Below are 18,667 nucleotides of genomic sequence, written 5' to 3' on the forward strand. Positions count from 1 at the left end.
TAAAACCACCCAGCTCGGTTTGAACCCAGCTGCTGAGGGTGGGCATGGGGTGAGGGAAAAGAAAGATGCAGAATTCTGGAAAATAATTGCACTTTTCTAACAGCACAGGCGGGCAAACCCAGAGGAAAGCTGGGGTGCATTTCATTTCTAAATTACTCTATTTTTTAAATAGCAGGGAGCTGTTTCCCAAATAGAGGAAACTGCTCGAGTCTGGTAGCAGCTGATAGAGCACCACAGCCAGGCCAAGCGAGCTCCTTCCTCTGCACTTAAATATTCACCAAAAAAGTATCAATTACTGCCCATTCTGATGAGATTCAGCAGAGTGGTAAAAAAATCTGCTTTATTTTAAGCCTATGAGATTTTTCCTGGGCTTCAGAGAGACAAGGAATGCGTTTGACATGTTCTAATAAACAAGGGGCTGCTTGGAAAATATTTGTCAATTTTATAGTGTCAATTGTCATCAGCTTGAGCTCCTGGGGTGGAATTTACTCTCCAGTGTAGTGATTCGTTTTCCAAAGAAATAACTCTGCATTTCCCTGTTTGTTGTTTATTAGCACGCACCTGTCCTCCAGGATAAACCCAGCTTGACTTTATTACAAATTACACCCCTGTTGATCCAACTGCAGAATCCTGTGATCGTGGTGAAACGAGCAAAACATCCCTCAGGGATTATGGATAAATCCCCAAACTCAGCTGACTGAGGTTTTCCTCTTAATTCCATCAGCTAGAGATGCTGAACAGGGGCACAAAAATGGGTTTAGTTTTTGGGTATCAAGATTTCAGGAAGATTCCAGCCTGGATAGTGGGCGGCAGGGGAAGGAAGGAAGGTGGGAAGGGATTGGATCCTGGATTGGATAAACTCTGCTCTCCGAGTGATTCTGCAGCTCTGAATTGAGGGTGAGAGAGAAAAGTAAATTCTTGTTGATTGCTTTGATGTGGCCACAAAAGTCTTTTTACCATTATATCCAAGATTATTTTATAATTCTACTGCAAATTGTCTGGGAAAAAAAAAAAAAAAACCCAAAACCTAGAAAATGAAATCATAATAGCTAAAGAAACTGATTTCTGACTTCCTAAACAGGCTTGCGTGATTGTTCTCCTCATTTCCTGCGCAGCTTCCCATTCTCTGATCTTACACGCTGTCATTTCCTTTTTTTCTTTCTGTTTGTTTGTTTGCATTAGGGTTTTATTTTGTGTGATCATCATTGTGTTGACCAATTCTGGGAAGAATTCATGACTGCCAGTTTTGTGCTGTGGGGGTTTTGAGATGGTGAAATGTTGGTGTGGAGTTTGTGCTGCCCTCCCCTGGCCCGTCACAAAATTCCCAAAACAAAGAGCAAAAACTTCTCAGTTTATAAATTTTATTAGCTGGAGAGTGTACACAGTACTTACAATTGCATCTATTAAAGACCAAAATACACCTGAAAAAATGCATCATATAAAAAAAATTAAAAACTTTGAACTATGTACAAACTTTGCCTGACGTTACGTTAAGCTCAGGACCCTCCCACAAAGAAAAGTTGATTTTTCAGCTCTTTTTAACATGCATTTAGCATCACTTGAGGACCATTTTCTTCCAAATCCTGATCTTTACGCTCCTAAAAATCTGGGTTTTGATGGGTTTGATGCTTCACTGCTCTGGGTCAATCAAACACATTCTCCCCCAAACTTCTTCTTTCATCCTTACTCCAAAAGTGGAATTTAGAATGTTAAACTCACTCCTAAAGTGAAGTTTTTACTCAAGTGTAGCCAATCTATAAAGAATTTTAATTACTAGGGAGGTTTGAACTGGACATGTCTCCAGTTTTCACAGATTTGCCTGGAAAATAAAGCAAATATTTTTGGTACCGTGGTGTTGACTGCTGGCTCCAACCTCACCAAATAAACACAACTTTCAGCAGTGATACACAGAACACAAAACAAATAAAAAAAAAATAATAGGAGCACTTGGGCTTTCACATCACTATTAAAACATTAACAGTAAGACTTTCTAGAACACAAATCCATATTTCTTCACACACAACCTACAACAGCAGATCAGAGAACCTAGATATGAAGGGATATTGGGAAAAAAAAGTTTACAAGTTCTTTAAGAAAAGTAAATTATTTCTTTAAAAAAATGAAACAAAATCTATGTCAGAGCAATAATCTTGCTTCCTGAATTTCCAGCTCTCAAAAAGATGTTTCAGGACAGATTTAGCATCAACCGAAGAGCAAAAAATATCATGGAGAGGGCTTTACTCCAGCAAATATTCCACCAACAAAATGTACAGATGCTCAAAAAAAAAAATATTTACAGTAATGCTGCAAATTCAACTCAAATCCCTTAAGGAGAGCTGCACATTCCTGGAATGGGGAGAGCCCAGGAAGTGCTGGGTGAGCTTCAGGTGCCAGCTGAGCAAAACCAGTGCTGGAACTGGACAAGGGTTTAAGGCAGAGGCAACCAGAGGCCCTGAGGATGCCATCCATGTTAAAAACGCCCTTGGAATGATCAGAAATAAATCCTAATTAAGAGCCATGAGCAGAGTGTCAGATTGCTCATCTGACTTGGGACGAAAGCTGAAAGAAAGGAGATTTATTTGCCTGCCAGGAGCCAGGGCAGCTGCAGGTGTCCCTGAGTGTCCTCACAGGAGCAGGGGCACAGCAAGGAGCTCAGCTGCTTTTGGAGATCCAACCCCAAACCCCTCCGAGGCTCCTCCTGCCCTTCCACCTCAACAGGCTCCCTCTCCTCCCCAGCACTGCCTGCTCACAACGAGGATCCAACTTCTCTCCTCTCTCAGGTTCAGGATTTTCATTTCATCCAAAGGAAATGGCATTTTCCAGGCTCTGTTCTTTTGTGTCCTCTTGATTTGTCCTCCACTTTGTCTTTAGCCGTGAGCTTCCAGTAAATTGGAAATTATATTTCCTTCCATCTCTTCCCAGCTGCATTTCCTTGTCACTTCAGTTCAGCACTCACTGGATTTGACACAGTCTCAGCCATCCTTGGCAGCTTTTCCTCACTCTTCAGCTGCACCTGGCCGGGTTCCCATTCACCCAGCACATTCCCAACCCCAAATTTCACTGCTGTGATCCAGTTTGAGCTACAGGACACAAAACCCTGGAAATTCTGGGACTCCAGCAGAGCAGCTGTGTAACTCGTCAAGGTGAGCAGTGCAATGGTGAGAAATCACCTGTTAAATGCTTGTAACTACTGCTCCCATCATCAAAATTCAAATTATAATAGAGCAGGCTTAGAATCTAAATTAAAACTGTTCTGGGGAGATGCTCAGACAAAGCCAGCTGTAGGTCATGGGGAAATCCTATTTTTTAATAATGTAAGTATTGCTCCTTTGCTAAGTGCCACTTCTGTTTGGTTTTTAAGAGCTTAATTTATAAAAAGCATGAAAGGTTCAGTATCTGCTGAGTCCTTCAGGGAGCTCAGGCTGAGCTGCCCCAGCTGCTGCTGTCCTGAATCATCCCTTGGAATTGCAGAAATGATTTAGGCACCAGAAACTCCATCCCAGCCATGGCCAAGTGCCACCTCTGTGACACTGAGGGCTCCACATCTCTTGGAGGAACCATGGATTTCACTGGCAGGTGAGAAAAATAAAATTAAAAAAAAAAAAATCCTTTGGAAGAGAGTCACTGAAAAGTTTCAATCCTTTCTACACTCGCATCCAGTTTTCTTCCAAAGCAAAAGGACTGGCAATGAACATCCAAACCCAGCCAGAGACTGATTCACTGACCCAACCCCCCCCACATCTCCCTCTCCCACCCCACTTGCAACAGAGACACAACACATCAAGTCCTGCAGGAATCTTGACTATTTCTAGCATTGATTGGATGGCTGAACCTTTCCCAGAGAAGAGCTTCTTTACACATTTACAGGGTGGAATTGAAAAGAATCCCCTTCAGTTTCTGCCAGGGCCAGAAGTGCAACAGCAATGCCCAGCTCAGGGAAAACCCAGTCCAGAGGGGTGAGGAGTGGATGGAATAACAAATCTCACGCCCAGCCCTGCTCAGTGCTGCTGGAGGAGCTGGAATCTGTCCCTGGACAGGGCTGAGCTGCACCAGCCACAGGGGCTGAGGTGGGAAAATGAAGGAAAAACCAGAGATGAGCACTCGGACTCTGAATTCCCTGTGCTGGATCAGGAGAGGGCACCAAGGAGGTCTGAAAGGTTCTGGTGGAAGAGTTGAAACCTCAAGCACGTCCTCAACACGTGGTGCTTGCTCTGTGGAAAAGGACAGGCTGTGGCAGGGAGATTGTCCCACTCCAGGGGTCACTGGGCACTCTGGGCAGGCAGGGCAGGCTGGCAGGAGGGATGGGAATTCCCTTCAGGTGTTTTGCCCTGGAAGCAGGGGTTAGGAGACCCTGATCATCTGTGTCATTGCTTCTTCGTTGCTTTGAGATGGATCCTGCAGACACAAAAGGGTGGAAATTTCACATTTTTCCATGAAGCAGAGAGACCCACACACAACCATCAGGAGGAGACACTCCTGCACTTCCCGTGAGCCCCAAAACTGTCCTGGTTTTCCTGGGTTTTACAGGCCACAAAAATCCTAAATACCTTCCAGGAATTTGTTGTTTCTGGTATTTAGGACCAGTATTTAGGAATGATTTTGGTTCAAAATAAGAAACACTCCCTAAAGGCACAGGACTGCTCCAAAGCACTGAGCAACCACAGAACCTGTTCATTCTACTCCATTAAGTCCCCTCCTTTGAAAAATGCCTTGCACCTTTTATGCAAATCAAGATGCAGCTAAGAATCAGATGTTCCCATTTTTTAATTTTCCATCAGATGCAAAGATAAGGAGTCACTACCTTTAATTGATGTCCTGAAAGAACAGCCCAGTCCCCAGGCAGAAAGGCTGTTTTACAAACACACAATGTTTGTGTGCATTTATCCTAAGAACTACAAAGTGACCACACTTCTACCCACATTATTGTCATTTAATTCCTCAGGGCAAACATCCCTTGCTCTCCACAAGCAGTGACAGGAGGGTTTATTCCCAGGTTTTATTTATTTTATGCTCGGAATAAATCTAAAGGCAGGGAGGGCCAAGGGGCAGCAGATAAAAAATTCAGAGGGAGGGAGGGACAAGCAGCAAAGCCCAAAACCCCAAACAAAGCAGCACAGACACCTCTGGTGTGCGTCCTGAAGGGTTAAAGAGGGGATTTGGCCCCAAACCCCACTGACCTGCATGTGAGGGCTGTCCTTTTCCTTGGGGGAGAAGAAGCGCCCGCCCTCTCCGCGTTTCCTGGCCATGGCGTGCCGGTGCCGCGACTCGTGCAGGTATTTCTGCAGGGAGGGAGGGAGGGAGAGCAGCTCAGGGAGAGCCACTCCTCCCATCCCATCCCATCCCTGCCTTCCCAGGGGAAATTCCAGTCCCCATCCATCCATCCTTCTTCTGCCCCACAACCCTGCCAGTCACTGCCTTCCCAGGGGAAATTCCCAGCCATCGGTTTTCCAGGGGAAATTCCAATCCACATCTGTCCTCTGCTTTACATATTCCCAGTCTCTGCTTTCCCAGAGGAAATTCCCAGTCCCCATCCATCCATCCATCCATCCATCCATCCATCCATCCATCCATCCATCCATCCATCCATCCATCCATCCATCCATCCATCCATCCCCCTACATATTCCCAGTCACTGCTTTCCCAGGGCAAATTCCCAGTCCCCATCCATTCTCTGCCCCACAGATTCCCAGTCCCTGCTTTCCTATGGGAAATTCCAGTCCCCATCCATCCCCTGTCCCACAGATTCCCAGTCACTGCCTTCCTAGAAGAAATTCCCAGTCTCTGCCTCCCCAGGGGAAATTCCCAATCCCCATCCATCCATCCATCCATCCATCCATCCATCCATCCATCCATCCATCCATCCATCCATCCATCCATCCATCCATCCATCCCTCCTCTGCCCCACAAACTCCCAGTCACTGCTTTCCCAGAGGAAATTCTCAGTCCCCATCCATCCTCTGCCCCACACATTCCCAGTCCCTGCTTTCCCAGGGGAAATTCCCAGTCTCTGCCTCCCCAGAGCAAATTCCCAGTCCCCATCCATCCTCTGCCTTGCATATTCCCAGTCACTGCCTTCCTAGAATAAATTCCCAGTGCCCATCCATCCCCTGCCCCACAAACTCCCAGTCACTGCTTTCCCAGAGGAAATTCCCAGTCACTGCTTTCCCAGAGGACATTCCCAGTCCCCATCCACCCCCTGCCCCACAGACACTGTGCTGACAATCAGTACATGCTCCCACACAGCCCCAAACACTCCCAAAACCCAAAATAAGCAGAGCACTTAAAAAATTTACTCTGATGCAGCACATCAACAACCAAACCACTGTAAATCAGAGGAACACCAAGATTCCAACCCTCATTTTGCAGCCCAGCTGGGATTCTGTGCCTTTGCCACAGAGCAATTTTGTGTTAAATCTGAGTTTTATCCTCACCCTTCTCTCTTTGGGGATTTTTCCCTCTGCTTCCAGCTTGGCCCGTGCCTGCCTCCTCTTCAGGATGCGGTGGTACTGCTTGGCATTGACGTACAGGGGCTCCTCCTCCAGCATCTCTGCTCCAGGCAAGGGGATCCTCTGGATGGCTGGGACTGAGCCAGCCCCAGGCACCATCTGTGCACACAGGGGGGTTTAGTGCTTGCAGCTCAGCACACAAACTCAACAAGAAATGGCATTCAAAAGCTCAATATTGAAACAGAAAGTGGGTGTTGCTCGGGTAATGCAGCTGCTTAAATGAAAAGGAGCAATGAAGCTGCTCTCAAACTGCAAATACACCTAAAACCAATCTCAACCTATGCAAAACCAACCCAAACCTATGCAAAACCAATCCAAACCTATGCAAAACCAACCCAAACCTATGCAAAACCAACCCAAACCTATGCAAAACCAACCCAAACCTATGCAAAACCAACCCAAATCTATGCAAAACCAACCCAAACCTATGCAAAACCAACCCAAACCTATGCAAAACCAACCCAAACCTATGCAAAACCAACCCAAACCTATGCAAAACCAACCCAAACCAACAATTCCTCATCAGTCCTGCTGGCTTTTCCTGATAAAGTGTGGGGGTGCTCACAGGGGTCCCAGGATGAGGGAAGAGATGAGAGTCTTGACTCCATGTTTCAGAAGGATGGTATATTATATTATATTATATTATATTATATTATATTATATTATATTATATTATATTATATTATATTATATTATATTATATTATATTATATTATATTATATTATATTATATTATATTATATTATATTATATTATATTATATTATATTATATTATATTATATTATATTATATCATATCATATCATATCATATCATATCATATCTATACTAAAAGAATAGAAGAAAGGATTTCATCAGAAGGCTTGAAAGGAATGGAATGATAATAAAATCTTGTGTCTGACCAGAGCCTGAGCCAGCTGGGCTGTTGATTAATTAAAAACAACCACATGAGACCAATCCCAGATGCACCTGTTGCATCCCACAGCAGCAGATAATCATTGTTTACATTTTGTTCCTGAGGCCTCTCAGCTTCTTAAGAGAAATAATCCTAGCAAAAGGATTTTTCATAAAATGTGTCTGTGATAATAAAGGTAACATTTCAATACAATTCCTTGTGTTGCTGCTTCTTGGACAATTAAACAAACAGGACGTGGCTGGTTCTTCCCTTTCTTTTGGGTATCTTTTATTTCAATGATTTCATTTCAGAGCATCACTGCAGAGCTGCTGACATCTAGTGGGGACCAGCAACATTCAAGAGGTTCACACTACAAAGAAACAGGAACTGGCAGGAAAAACCTCTATAAATGATGGAAACAAATCCTAAGGGATCCTCAAGAAAATCAGAAGTGAATAAATATATTTAAACCTTTGCTCATCAGCTCACAGCTCAGTTTGGATTTCAGTTTCTACATTTCTGAGCTGCTGTGGGAGAAAGTCCAGAGCAAAGATCACAGCAGGATCCAGTCCTTTGGAGCTGAAAATTTGTGTTGTTTAAACTTTAAACTAATGGAACTTACAGAGAGGACTGAGCATGGTATCTCAATCTCAGACAAAAGTTTATCACAGAACCAGGGAATCACAGGATGGTTTGGGGTGGAAGGGATTTTTAGGATCCCCCAATTCCAACCTTCAGGGACATCTTCCACTATCCCAGGTGCTCCAGGCAGGGATGGAGCAGCCACAGCTGCTCTGGGGTCCTCAGGACCTCCCCACCCTGCAGGGAGAAATTCCTCCCCAACATCCCACCCACCCGTGCCCTCCTTCCACTTCAAGCCATTCCCACCATCCCATCCCTACCCTTGTGAAAAGATTTGAGTGCAAAACACCTCAAAGCTCAGCCTGCAGAGGCAGCAGTGGGGATTTCACACCTACCATGACCATTCCCCCTGAATTGACCACGTTGCCAGCCACTGGCAGTGTCACTGTCACCGTCCCCTGGCCACTGCTGGTGGTGTTGGTGTTGGCTCCTGTCTGGACAATCTGGGCTCCAGCCAGGCTGGCTGCAGGAATGGTGATCATGCCTGTAACAGGGACTGTAACTTTAAGGAAGTAGAAAACAAAAGGAAAGGGAAAAAAAAAAAAAAAAAAAAAAAGAAAAAAAAAAGAGAGAGAGAGAGAGAAAAAAAGAAACAGAAACACGCACACAAAAAGAAGGGAACAGCATTAGTCCCACTTCTGTGTTTTACTCATTCATCCTTCCAAATCATGCAGAGAGTCAGGAAAGTGCTACAGTGAGGGATTAAATTCCATCAGAATTCCATCAGGTTTTTGCATTTGTAACCTCACTGTGAGTACCCACGTACTCTTGAGGTGGAAAAGCAAAATTCAGGGGTTTTATTCTACCAGGCCTTGCCAGAGACAAGGAGATTTTCTGTTTCTGGAGTGAATTCCTGCAGAGCACACAAACGCCTCAATAAATAAAAAGCCTCTCCAGGAGGTGCCCTGGCTCCTCCCAGCCCTCCTACCTTGCTGCAGGATGGTGCCATCAGCATTCACAGGCTGGTACACGATGGTCTGGCCCTCAGCAGCCTGGGCAACCTGCTGGCCTTGCACTGCAATCTGCTGCTGGGTCTGAACAAAACAAAGAGCACAAAAACGTCACAAGTTGCCTCTTTTTCCCAGTGTTTACAATTCCTGAATGAACACATGGTGCTTGAGGTGTTCCAGGTGTCTATTTCTGCTGCCTCATTAGCAGCAGTAAGAAACAGGCTGGAGCACAGAGCAAATACCTGGAGATCAAACACCTGAAGCACATGTAAGATGCATTTTCCAACAGTTCAATAATGAAAAAAACCCCAAATTCTAAGTTTCCTGACTCACTATGAAGATGTGAAAAGAAGAACTGTTCTGCTCCAAAATTTAGTTTTGGTCCTAACCAAAAGCATCAGCAGAAACCCCAGGTGTGACTGGACTACTGCACACAATGGCCCAAGTATGGAATTAGCAATGCTTCATGTTTTCAAAATTCAACAGAGAGACAAAAACGACCACGAACCAATAAAATACAGAAACACGATGGAGAAAAACATGCAATCTGATTTTTCTGCCCCAGAGTCATGTATGAAACACTACAGAAACATGACACTTATTCTCAAGTTCTCCTCAATATTAATAATTCCTTTTTTTTTTATTTATTTATTTTTTTTTTACTTAACCACATCTTTAAAAGTTTCTCTTCCTGTTCCTCTGCAGAAAAGCCTTTCATGCTGGTGCAGTTACCTGTGTCTGGCCAGCAGTAACTGCAGTCTGGGGCTGCTGTATAATGATCTGCTGGGTCTGGCCCTGCTGCCCCTGTACCTGCACAGCCTGCCCACCTTGAATCTGAATCTGACCTGGCTGGACCAACTGAATCTGTGGAAGAAAGAGTCAGAAAGGAACATTAACTATGCCTCTGATTTCTCCCTCCTCAGCCTCAGCATGACCAAGTCATCCCTGAGGGTGATTTGCTGTTGCACAGAAAAAGGAAGCAGGGAGTCTTCTCTTTTTCCAGTTGAGAATGAGGAGTTTGAATGGATTGCCACGCAGGGCAGAGGGAGCAGAGCGCTGTGTCACCGTGCTCCAGCAGCTCTGCACTGCTTGCACAATAAATCACCCAGGAGAAATCAATTATTCACATCCACTGGGAACAAACAGGCAGGTGGAAGAGGAGGACTAAGATTTAAGACATCTGAGGGGTGTTCATTATCCAGCACTCAGAAGTATTTCTGGGATTTATAAAGTTGTCCTCAGCTTTGCAGAGTCTTTCCACCACTGTGGAACGTTCTTAGATTGAAAAAGAAGAGCTGGAATATGGTTTGAAGTTTGTGTTTAAAAACACAGTTATGGACTTTCCTCCACCAACCAGACTGAGAAAACCTCATACAAATTACAGTGGTTTGCAACAAAGGAAATGTTAAATAAACCTCTCAAAACACCAAGACATCATTTGCCTTCCTGGACTGTGCTGGGTTCCTAAATCCCATCCTAAATCATCAGGGCACTTTCATTATGCCATGGTCACAGTTCTTCTCTTTGCTTTTCAGCAACACTTCAACCACCTCCTTAAATTTACCAACTGTCTTTTAAACAAGTAATTACTTCCAAAAAATTCCATTTTCTGTACCTCCTTCACTATTGCCTTCTGTGCAACAGGGATGTTTAAATCCCCCTTCAGCCATCACACATTAGAGGGGCTCAAGCACAAATTACCTTCTAAAAGCTTTCTTAAATGTTTTTGGTTTTTTTTTTTTAAATCCTCTTTCTAAGCCATAAATTGAACAGGCACCAGATTCCCAACTACATTGCAAGGGCCAGATAAAATATCCCAAGAGACAAAAATCCTGCTCTGTGGGAAGGTATCCCACATGACAGATATCCCTATTCCCTAGGAAAGTATCCCTCCTATGGCAGCAAGGTGCAACTGGATGAGCTTCAAGATCTCATCCAACTCAAATCATTCCATGATGAAAAACCCCAAACCAACCCAGCTGTGTTTTAGCACTGATCTAAAATCTTTGCACCAAGCCACAAACCATAAAAACTGAGCTCATAAAGGAATTCCACTCATTCCCACTGTGCCAGAGCCACCAAGCACCACCTCAGCCTGCTCAACAAACAAAAACCCTGCTCTGTGGGAAGGTATCCCACATCATAGGTACCCTTATCACAGGTATCCTTATCAGAGGTACCCCTATCCCCACAGGAAGGTGTCCCTGCCTATGCCAGGAAGGTGCAACTGGATGAGCTTTAAGATCCCATCCAACCCAAATCATTCCACGATGAAAAACCCCAAACCAACCCAGCTGTGTTTCAGCTCTAAAATCTTTGCACCGGGCCATAAAAAAACCAGTTCATAAAGGACTTTTACTCATTGCCACTGTCCCAGAGCCACCCAGCAGCAGCTCAGGCTGGGTTTGGGGTGCTGAGCAGAGCCCTGTGTGGCAGTGGCAGCACCCCAGAGCTGTGCAGTGTCCCCAGGTGTCTCACCTGCTGCAGGCCCTGTGTGCCAGACACGGGCACCTGCATGATGGTCTGGCCCTGGCCCCCGGGCACGGCCTGCACCATGATGGGCTGGCCCGTGGAGGTGATGAGCTGCCCCCCGCTCACCTGCACCATCAGAGGCTGCCCCTGCACCTGCAACAACAAAACAACAATGAAAAACCCACCAGAGCAGCCCCAGAGCCCAGCCCTGCCCACCCTGTCTGTGGGGAACGGGCACCGAGCTGCTTCAAACCAGCTCTGGCTTAGTGAGTTATCTGCTTCTCTTGCAGTCTGGTTGTTGTAAAGCATGAAAATCCCATTTTCCAGCCACATTTTTCATGCACAGCCCAAGAGCAAAGTGGGATAAAAAACTTCATTATTCACCTCACAACTACTGATTCTAAGTTGAGGTTCCTATTGGGATTTGTTAGGTTTTCTAGTTGAGGTTCCTATTGAGAGAACTCTTCTGACATGGAGGTTCTGAGGTGGCTCTCTTCAATTTTATGCCTACAACATTCTCATTTCCAAACTGACATGGATGGAGCATGGGATGTGCTGGAGAAGAAACTCTCCATGGTTATTGAGGGAAATTGTAACTGGAGCAACACAAAATGGAGTTCAGGGAGGAAAAATCAAAGTGGATGGGCAGCAGCCCACTTCTGGACCTAAAAAAGGTTTAGATTGGATAAATATAAATATAAATAATAAATATAAATTATAAATATAAATGTCCAAGGCCAGGCTGGACAGGGATGGAGCACCCTGGGGTAGGGGAAGGTGTTGGGGTGGGAACTGGGTGAGCTTTAAGGTCCCTTCCCACCCAAACCACTCTGGGATTCTCTTTGGGCTGAGAATCTCTGGACTCTTGGACCTGGTCTCTCTCTGGCCACTGGGAAAAAGACCCATGAAAACAAAAACAAGGGGAAAACCTTTCTGTTTGAACCCTCTCACCTGCCAAGCCCCCAAATTCCTCACACACATCTTGGAAAATACTCTACCTCCACAGCCTAAATGCAAAATGAGTCTCATGAACTCGGGGATCACAAAATCTGATTTGTTTGGGAACAAGAACATCACAATGTGGTAAAGCCACCAAAGTTTCACACCCCAGAGGGTGAGGAGCCAAATCCTGCCCTGGGAATTGGAGTTTGCAGGTCCCCACTCTGTCCCTGTCCCATCCAAAGCCCTCAGCCCCTGGGCTGGGTCACACAGGGAGGAGCATGCTCAGGTCAGCACAGAGAAGCACAGGCAGCAGCACAATGTCCAAGAAGCAGAAAGGAAAACAAGAGACATTCCAGGATTTTTGTTAATGAATCACAGCAAGGCAAACTAGGGAAAAAAATAAAAAAAAAGGTGGGAAGAACATAACAACAACCAGAGGTCCCAGTGAGCCCAGCAATCCAAGTGAGGCAGCATCTGAGAGTTGAACTCTGAACATAAAAAATGCTGTGTTGATTCTGCAGCTGGCAGGGCCATCTCAGCCCCTTGGAACCACCCTGCTCTGAAGAATTACAAACCAAACAAAACCAAAACCCTGAGTGCAAAACTGCCACAGCTGCCCAGGGTCTGTCAACTGCTCTACAAAGAGCTCCTGGAAAGCCTGGGTGAGTTAAGGAAGACACTTCACACTAAAAGCAATTTCTTTCCAAGCTGGGATGTATTTGCTGTATGGCTCCTGGATTATTCACAGGTAAATAAGAAATTGGATCTCTCAGTGCCACAGAGGCCAATGTTGTCCCCAGGTGCCCTCTGAGTCCCAGCTGAGAAGGTTCCACTGTCCAAGCTCAGCTCTGGCACCAGCTCTGTGTGGTGAAGGCAGAGCCCTCCTCAGGGAAGAGCTCAGAACCTTCATTTCCTCGGAATTACAGGAAATCTTTGGGTTTTATCCCAACTGCTCCTTCCTCATTTTGCTGTTTAGAACTTTAAAATCTCCCTGAACTTTATTCCTGCCATGCACCAATGGGAACAGCTCCAATGCCAAGCCCAGAGGCAGCACCCAGCAGAAATTCCTGCTCCACATCCCCCTGCCCCTCCTGGAACCCCTGGGAAAACACAGCATTAGATATGTGCTGCTGGGGAGGGGCATGCAGTGCTCAGAAACACAATCAGAGAGGTCACCACTACCTGGAGGGTCTGCACTTGCTGGCCTGAGGCCGATGCCACCTGGGCCTCAGTCTGCAGCTGGACAGCTGTGACACCTCCCTGCTGCTGGGAACAGGAACAGGGAGAGCTTGAAACATGGAAATGCACAACACGCTGCTGCCACAGGGGAGGGGATCACACACACTGCTCCAGGAACACCAGGAATGGGAGTTCTAGCAAAACTCAGGATGGAGTTCCCTGGAACTGCACTGCCAGGTTCAATATTCCAACTCACAGGGAACAGGGCAGGGCATTTTGCAGGATTTCAAGCTCAGTTTCAGGGGTTTAGCTTTGAAGTTCCAGGTTTAAATATTCCAATAACAGGGAACAGGGCAGGGCATTTTGCAGGATTTCAAGTTCAGTTTCGGGGGTTTAGTTTTGAGGTTTCAGGTTTAAATATTCCAACTCACAGGAACTGGTGATTTTGGGCAGGTGATTTTGTAGGATTTCAAGCTCAGTTTCAGGGTTTCAGTCTGCTCACTGCCCAGGTTTTGGCACAGTGAAGGGTTCCAGATTTTGGGCACACTTGTTTGTCCCAACAAAGCCCTTCCTGAGCTCCTCTCTGCCACCCCTGTGTCAGTGACTGTCCCACCAGTGACCCTGAGGGACAGTCTGGAGGCTGCAGGAGCAGTCAGAGCTAAAAGCCTTTTCTATCTTTAGCCTCTTAGCAAAGAGTCCCAGAATACTCCCAGTAACTGTGTTAGCATGGGGAGATGGAGGACAGCTCCCTCCCAAGTGCTGTAACAGCCTGGTAAAACAACTGATTTTAGCAAAATGTTTCACATCAGACACAGGCTTTAAGAAGTTGTATTGAAAATGAAAGCCAAGAGTTGTGTTTATCTCCTTTTCACCTAGAAAATGTCAATAAACCAATTATATCTTTGGTTATCTGCTGCAAACAGCTATTTCAGATAATCCTTAATATAAAATGTCTTCATCTCAAGTGCAATCCTGTTCTGGCTGGAAAAATCAACTCCAGCTAAACCCAGGGGAAGGATTTGGTCCCTCCTGAGGCCAAAGCAAAGCAGAGCTCCCTGGAAACATCATCCAGTGGCTCTGCCCTTTGCATGGCAAACCACCAAACCCCCCCAAACTAGAGCAGAAGGTGCAAGAAAAATTCAGCAGCAGCTGGAAAAACACCCCCACATCTGGATATGGAAAGTTGAACAGCCAAAAATCAGTAAACCCTCCAAACACAGCCCTGGTGTTTCCACACTGAAATGTGAATTTCTTTGTGAGATAGATGAGTTCAGCCAAAGCTCCTTGGTTGGTTGAATTCCTGTTCTGTGTTTGTTTTGATCCACCTGTTGTTCTGAAACAAAGAATCTCTATAAATGTTCATTTGATAAAGCTGGAGGAAACCTCTGTGGGCTTGAACAAAACCTATTTCAACTTTGGGGGAATTTTTCTTGTGGATTGTTTCTGTTAATATTCTATTTCCTCCATTTTCAGAGATGTGTTAATATATTTTTCTTTTTACTTTCCCCATGTCACTACCGTTTTACAAACTTCCTGCTACACTCAAATGTGGTCACTTGTACACCTGCATTTTCATTTTAATTTTATATACATTTTTGTATTTAAATAAAATTTTATATTTTTTATTTAATTTTAAATATATATATTTACTTTTAATATTTAATTTTAAATAAATATATATTTGATTTTAATATTTAATTTTTAAAACCACATTTACTCTGACTTCCAGGCAGGTGCCATCAGTGACAGAAGTCAGGTGAGCAGGTACCCAGGAGGATCAGGATTGTGCTGCTGAAACCAAGTTCTTTCCAAGCTGGGATGTATTTGCTGTTTGGATCCACATGGCTCCTGTGTTATTCACAGGTAAATAAGAAATTGGATCTCTCAGTGCCACAGAGGCCATTGCTGTCCCCAGATGCCCTTTCAGTCCCAGCTGAGAATGTTCCACTGTCCAAGCTCAGGCTCTGGCACCACCTCCCCTCAGGGAAGAGTTCAGATCCCTCATTTCCTTGGAATTACAGGAAATCTTTGGTGTTTATCCCAACTGTTCCCTCTTAGGGGTGCACAGGACTCCCCCATTCCCCCATTCCATACCTGCTGCTGGATCTGCCCTGCCTGCACCACGATCTGCTCCGTGGAGCTGCTGCTGTTGGCTGTGTACTGCTCCATGGTGCCTCAGCCCTGCAGGGAAAACAAAAATCAGGTGATCTGCTGTCCCCAGGCCTGGCAATCCCTGCTGTCCCCAAGTTTGGCAATCCCTGATGTCCCCAGGTTTGGCAATCCCCGCTGTCCCCAGGCCTGGCAATCCCTGCTGTCCCCAGGCCTGGCAATCCCTGCTCTCCCCAGGTTTGGCAATCCCTGCTGTCCCCAGACCTGGCAATCCCTGATGTCCCCAGGTTTGGCAATCCCTGATGTCCCCAGGCCTGGCAATCCCTGCTGTCCCCAGGTTTGGCAATCCCTGCTGTCCCCAGACCTGGCAATCCCTGATGTCCCCAGGTTTGGCAATCCCTGCTGTCCCCAGGTTTGGCAATCCCTGCTGTCCCCAGGTTTGGCAATCCCTGATGTCCCCAGACCTGGCAATCCCTGATGTCCCCAGACCTGGCAATCCCTGATGTCCCCAGGCCTGGCAATCCCTGCTGTCCCCAGCAGCTGCCAAGCCAAGCAAACCAGGAGCTGCCCCAGGGATTTTCTGCTGCTCCATCTCAGCAATAAACAGAGGAAACCCTTCAGGCCCATCCGACCTGAGGGAGCAGCAAAACCACCTCAATTCTGGCCCAGATTTCATGGATTTCACCAGTTCTGTGAGTCTGCACAGCCTGGTGCCCACACGGGGAGTGGCACTGCTGGGAAAGCTCAGGAAATGCAAAACCTCCAGGTGTGAAACTGAACTGCACCTCAAGAATTCAGCAGAGCTGTGAAGGTTTCTCTCCTTGTTGTTGTTTTTCTTCCCTCTCCTGCTCTCATGGGATGGTTTGGGTGGGAAGGGACATTAAGGACAATCCAGTGTCACCCCTTGCTGTGGGCAGGGACATCTTCCACCATGCCAACCTGGCCTTGGACATTTCCAGGGATCCAGGGGCAGCCACAGCTCCTAATCCTCACCTTCACAGGGAGGAATTTCTTCTCCAAACAAATATTCCTATACTCAAGTACAGCCTTCATGGATTTTGGGAAGCAGATTTCCCAGCACCTCCATCCTCTCACTGCCCCTCATTTCTGGGCCCTTTCCCTGCACACATCCGTGCTGAAATAAAACATCTTTTCCCTGCCACTGCTTCTCTCCTCACTGGCCCAACAGCAGCAGAATTCCTGCCTTAGTGAGGTGTTTGATTTATGCCACGACCGAACAAGGTCCTGCTACACTGCTGAATGAAACCACAGCCGGGAACTTTAATTTTCCAAGGCTAAAGCAACAAAACCTCTGGCCCCCTCCATTTTTCAAGGAATGCTGACAGGATTAAGTCACAGACTCTCTGTACCCGTTGCTGTGGTTACTGCTGCTGTTTGAGTCCCATCCTTTGCCCATTTCCTGAGACTTTTTCACAGCCAGAGTAAAAGAAGATAGAATATTCTTTCTGAAAATGCTGCTGTCAGGTTCCCATTTCAATTTCACACTGGATTCTTCATTTCTGCTCTAAATTAATTTTTTTAATTAAAACATTAACTGTTCCATAACCCCAACACTCTGCAGCAGCTGCCTGAAGTTCTGGACAAGGTTTTGGATCCTCACCATCCAAGGGATTATCTCATCCCATTCGTTAAACACAGAGCAGCCAAGTTAAATATTAATGATCAGGGATCAATCAATGGCAGAGGATGGATGGCAGCTCCTCCCCCAGTGAGCTCATGGGCAGCTCGTCCTCACCGGGAATGCTCTGGGAACCAGGGAGTGTTGCAGTCCCAGCAGCAGAGATATATATATATAATTATGCATTAAATATAAAAAAATAATTATACATAAATATATAAAAATATATTATATATAAAGACATATTTATGGGCATAATATATATAAATATATATATTTTACATAACTAATATATATACATATATGTATGTATATATATATATGTACTGTATATATATATATATATATGTACATATATATATGTACATATATATATATGTATATATATGGGACTCATTAAGATCCTTAAACTCCTGCCCCTACACAGGATAGCTCCAAAAATACATACAAATATTTATACATATACATATAAAACACACATAATTTATATTTATACAAATCTAGCTGCACCAGGAGCAGTTTCCTCAACAACCAACCCACAGCAAGAGCGAACCAGTGCCACGAACAGCCCGAGAGCTCCGGAGCATCGCTCGAGCCGTGTCCCCGAGCTCCGTTCCGCGGGATCCACCGCTCCCGGGACACCGCACGCCCACACCGGAGCGGGATTTGGGATTTAACACGGGGGCGGGCGGAGCACGATATGTGGAGCCCGGGCTGTGGAAGCCAGGGATGAGCCGGGGCTGTTGTGGCACTGCGGGAAGCCCCGGCCCGGGGCTCTCCCGGTGTGCTCGAGCCCCCGGCCCTGCCGCCGGACACATCAGGGCAGCAGCACCGCGCACACCGGCACCGGACGGGGGAGGCTCCCGGGGCGGAGCGCGCCGGGGGAACAGGCCGGGCCCCCCTGCGGCGCCGGGCCCCGCGCCCCCCGCCCGGCCGCGGAGTACCCGACCCCGCTGCTCGCGGCCCCGCTCGCCCCGCGGCCCCGGCGCGGCCGCACCGAGCCCGGCCCCGGTTCCCCCCTCAGCCCCTGAGTGGCCGCGGCCCCGCCAATCCCGGCGCGCGGGGGCTCCATATTGGCCGCTCGCGCTCACCGTGCCGCGCTGCCCGGTCCGCGCCCCGCGCTGATTGGCTCCGCCGCGGGGCCCCGAAGCCCAATCAGCGCCCGCACTCGCCCGCCGCGCAAAATGGCGCCCAACCGCGGACAAAGGGGGCGAGGGGCGGGGCCCCGCCCGCGCGAGGGGCGGGGCCCCGCCCGGCCGCGGCCGCCCAACCGCGCGCCTCGCCCTGCCCGCCGCCGCTGCGCCTGCGCGGGGGCCGTGGCGCGCGCGCGCGG

General features: G+C 46.8%; 1 protein-coding gene across 13 annotated transcripts; it reads right to left on the reverse strand.

The window, feature by feature from the left end:
• Positions 1-1,344: 1,344 nt before the first annotated feature.
• NFYA (nuclear transcription factor Y subunit alpha) lies at positions 1,345-18,518 on the reverse strand. Of its 13 annotated transcripts, none has more exons than XM_063178123.1 (10): positions 18,426-18,518; positions 15,681-15,767; positions 13,590-13,670; positions 11,472-11,618; positions 9,726-9,857; positions 8,972-9,077; positions 8,379-8,545; positions 6,432-6,605; positions 5,178-5,279; positions 1,345-4,395 (listed from the first exon to the last, which is right to left on the reverse strand). In XM_063178123.1, exons 2-10 carry the CDS (start codon positions 15,753-15,755, stop codon positions 4,342-4,344), a joined length of 1,038 nt encoding a protein of 345 aa, XP_063034193.1. In that variant the 5' UTR covers positions 15,756-15,767; positions 18,426-18,518; the 3' UTR covers positions 1,345-4,341. The 13 variants fall into 13 exon arrangements, with proteins under 13 accessions (XP_063034193.1, XP_063034190.1, XP_063034191.1 ...); XM_063178120.1 differs by having other exon boundaries at positions 13,587-13,670; XM_063178121.1 differs by having other exon boundaries at positions 13,590-13,673.
• Positions 18,519-18,667: the final 149 nt, after the last annotated feature.

Source organism: Melospiza melodia, chromosome 28 (assembly GCF_035770615.1).
Source record: "Melospiza melodia melodia isolate bMelMel2 chromosome 28, bMelMel2.pri, whole genome shotgun sequence".
Classification (NCBI taxonomy): domain Eukaryota; kingdom Metazoa; phylum Chordata; class Aves; order Passeriformes; family Passerellidae; genus Melospiza; species Melospiza melodia.